At 57.1% G+C, this 2,710-nt stretch overlaps 1 gene segment (V, D, J or C); it reads right to left on the reverse strand.

Moving 5' to 3' along the window:
- Positions 1-1,751: 1,751 nt before the first annotated feature.
- LOC138401639 (probable non-functional immunoglobulin lambda variable 5-48) lies at positions 1,752-2,331 on the reverse strand. The segment is given in 2 exon segments: positions 1,752-2,161; positions 2,286-2,331. Coding segments are annotated over 2 exon segments (456 nt in total).
- Positions 2,332-2,710: the final 379 nt, after the last annotated feature.

Consider the following 2,710-nt stretch of genomic DNA (forward strand, 5'->3'; position numbering starts at 1 on the left):
TGGGCCATACCCCAAAAAGTCCACATTGAGGAGGGACAATTGTCCTCATCGAGCACCACCTGGAAACGCAAACACTGCGGGTGCTGTGCTGTTGGTGCCAACCCAGCTTCACTGGGGACATTTCCAAGAATGGGCTCAGTGAGGGTCACAGCTCCTTTAGCTCTTGTGAGCCCAGTATGAGCAGAGGGGGCTGGGCCAGGGCAGCGGGTGGGGCCAGGGTGTGCCCTGGGAGAAGGGTCCTCAGGTTCCCCGTGTTTAATGAACTCAGTGGCTGAGGGGCTGTGCACAGAGGGGTGACGGGAGGAAGAATCTGCAGCTGCTCAGGGGAGACGAGAAGCCAAGCCCAGAATCGGTGCTCAGGAAACCTGGGGACTTGGGGGGAGTTGGGGTCACTGTGGGAGGAGCAGTGGACGGTCCAGGCTAGCCCAGCTCAGGCCATCCTGAGAGGGACTTTGGAGTCAGCCCCAGACTCTTGGTGACAATCATTATTATTTGAAGCCAGCACAGAGGCCCCAGCCTGCACTGGGGGTGACAGAGGGACAGTGGAATCACTCCTGCTCAGCCGTTGCCAGCACCCCTTCAGTCTGTCCATGTGCATAGAGGGGGGTGAGGCGGGGAGGCCAGGCCCGGGCAGGTGTCCCCAGAGTCACTTACTGAAACACCACAGGAGGGACACAGCTGTCCTATGTAACATGCTCATTCTTCAGTGCTCTCTGGGGAGGGCATCTTTTTTATTTTAATATCTTTAATCCCTGGGTGTCCCCCACAGCACTAAAGACAGCATGAGCTGTAGGTGACTTTGGGATGCCGAGGGGGTGGTTGTGACAGGCCCTGACTCAGTGGTAAAGGAGAACTGATGCCGGGTGTCCTGTGCACACCGGGAGGTCACAGACACAGTCGCCTCTCACTGTGGAGAAGACAGTTTGCCCAGCACCCCAGGAGCCCCAGAGACCTGCTTCCTCCGAGCCTCAGGAGGGAGGGGCAGCCCCAGAGACAGGCTGGCATGAGCAGTAGCAGGGGGAGGTGGCCTCACTGGAGCTGGTGAGCGGAGCTGGTCTTGGGGTGCTGGACCCAGTGGCCAACCAGAGGCTCTCAGCCCCCACACATCTCTAAGTCATGCCTATATCCAAGGCTGGGCACGTGCTGTGGTTTGAATGTCCCCTCCAAAAGCCATGGTGAAATTGAATGGTCAATGTAACAGTATCAAGGGGTGGGGCCTTTAACGGTGACTAGGCCGTGAGGGCTCTGCGTTCATGAATGGATGAGCGCCTCATTGTTGCAGCGGGATGGCGATGGCAGGAGTAGGATCCTGAGAAGGGGTGAGCTCAGCCTGACTTACTCTCTCCTCGTCACACTCTGCGTTGTCCATTCACCACGGGATAAAGTAACAGGAAGGCCCTCAGCACCGTGCACTTGCACTTCCAGACTGCAGAACTCTGAGCCAAATAAACTTCTATTCTTTATAAATGACCCACTTTGGGGTATTCTGTTATAAGAGAGGAAAGTACAGCGAGACAGCGCGTGTGCGCTCAGCCATCTGCTTCCTCACCCGTAATCTCCCTGGAGGGTAAGAACTGACTTACTCAACTATAGACGCGATAAATTTGAGAAGATATTAGCAATAGATCAAATTGACACTTTAACTCATGACAGGAACATAAAAACCCCACATTTTTACATACATAATTACTAGGAAAATTAGGCGCTGGTTGAAAAGCAACAAAGAAGTCAACCCTTAGCTTGATGTGGCCTCAGGCAGGGCAGCAGTGACTGCACCAGGGAGAGCACAGGGGAGGTTTTAGTGTCACTTCCCCCTGGCTCTGGAGCACTGTGTAAGTGCCACTGTTGGTATGCAGCGTACTACAGTAATAGTCAGCCTCGTCCTCAGGCTGCAGCCCAGAGATGTGCAGGATCCCTGCATTGGCTGAGGCATCTTTGGAGCCAGAGAAGCGGCTGGGGACCCCGGAGCCCTGGTGCTTATCTGAGTCAGACTTGTACCTCAGGAGATAGCGGGGAGGGCTCCCTGGCTTCTGCTGATACCAGGATATGTGATAGCCACCAACGACAGTGCCACTGCTCAGGGTGCAGGTGAGTCTGGTCGATGCTCCGGGAGACGCAGAGAGGGAGGGCGGCTGGGTCAGCACAGGCTGGGACAGGGAACCTGCAAACACAGACATCCGGGAGTGAGGAATCACGGGCAAAAGTCGAGCTGCTGGGAGAGCTGAGACAGAGGGGCCTCACTCAGGCCAGGGAGCTTCCCCAGGACATGGTGGGCCTGTCCCTACCTGAGAAGTGGCAGAGGACCAGGAGGAGGAGAGAGGCCCAGGCCATGGTGGACACAGCCCTGTGAGGTCCAGAGCTGGAATGGCTGCCCCAGGTCTCTTTTATCCCTCTAGTGGCCTCACAGGGGAGGGGCCATGGATGCAAATGTCCCCCAACTGCCTACCCCCTCCCAGCCCCATGCACTTGCCCAGGACCTGGTGGCTGGTAGAGAAGGAGTCAGGCAGGCAGGACCTGGGAGGAGGCAGGTGCTGGGACCTCACCCAGAGTGGACACAGCTGCTGAGTCTGTGTCAGGCCCTGCTACCCCAGCCCTGGGGAGTTTGGGGTCTGGCAGGTGCGTGTGTGTGTGTGTGTGTGTGTGTCCCCTGTGGGGACCCTGGAAAGACCCACGGCGCCACCTGCTGCTCACTGTGCAGGCTGCAGTCTCT

This window comes from Eulemur rufifrons, chromosome 21, assembly GCF_041146395.1.
Source record: "Eulemur rufifrons isolate Redbay chromosome 21, OSU_ERuf_1, whole genome shotgun sequence".
NCBI lineage: Eukaryota > Metazoa > Chordata > Mammalia > Primates > Lemuridae > Eulemur > Eulemur rufifrons.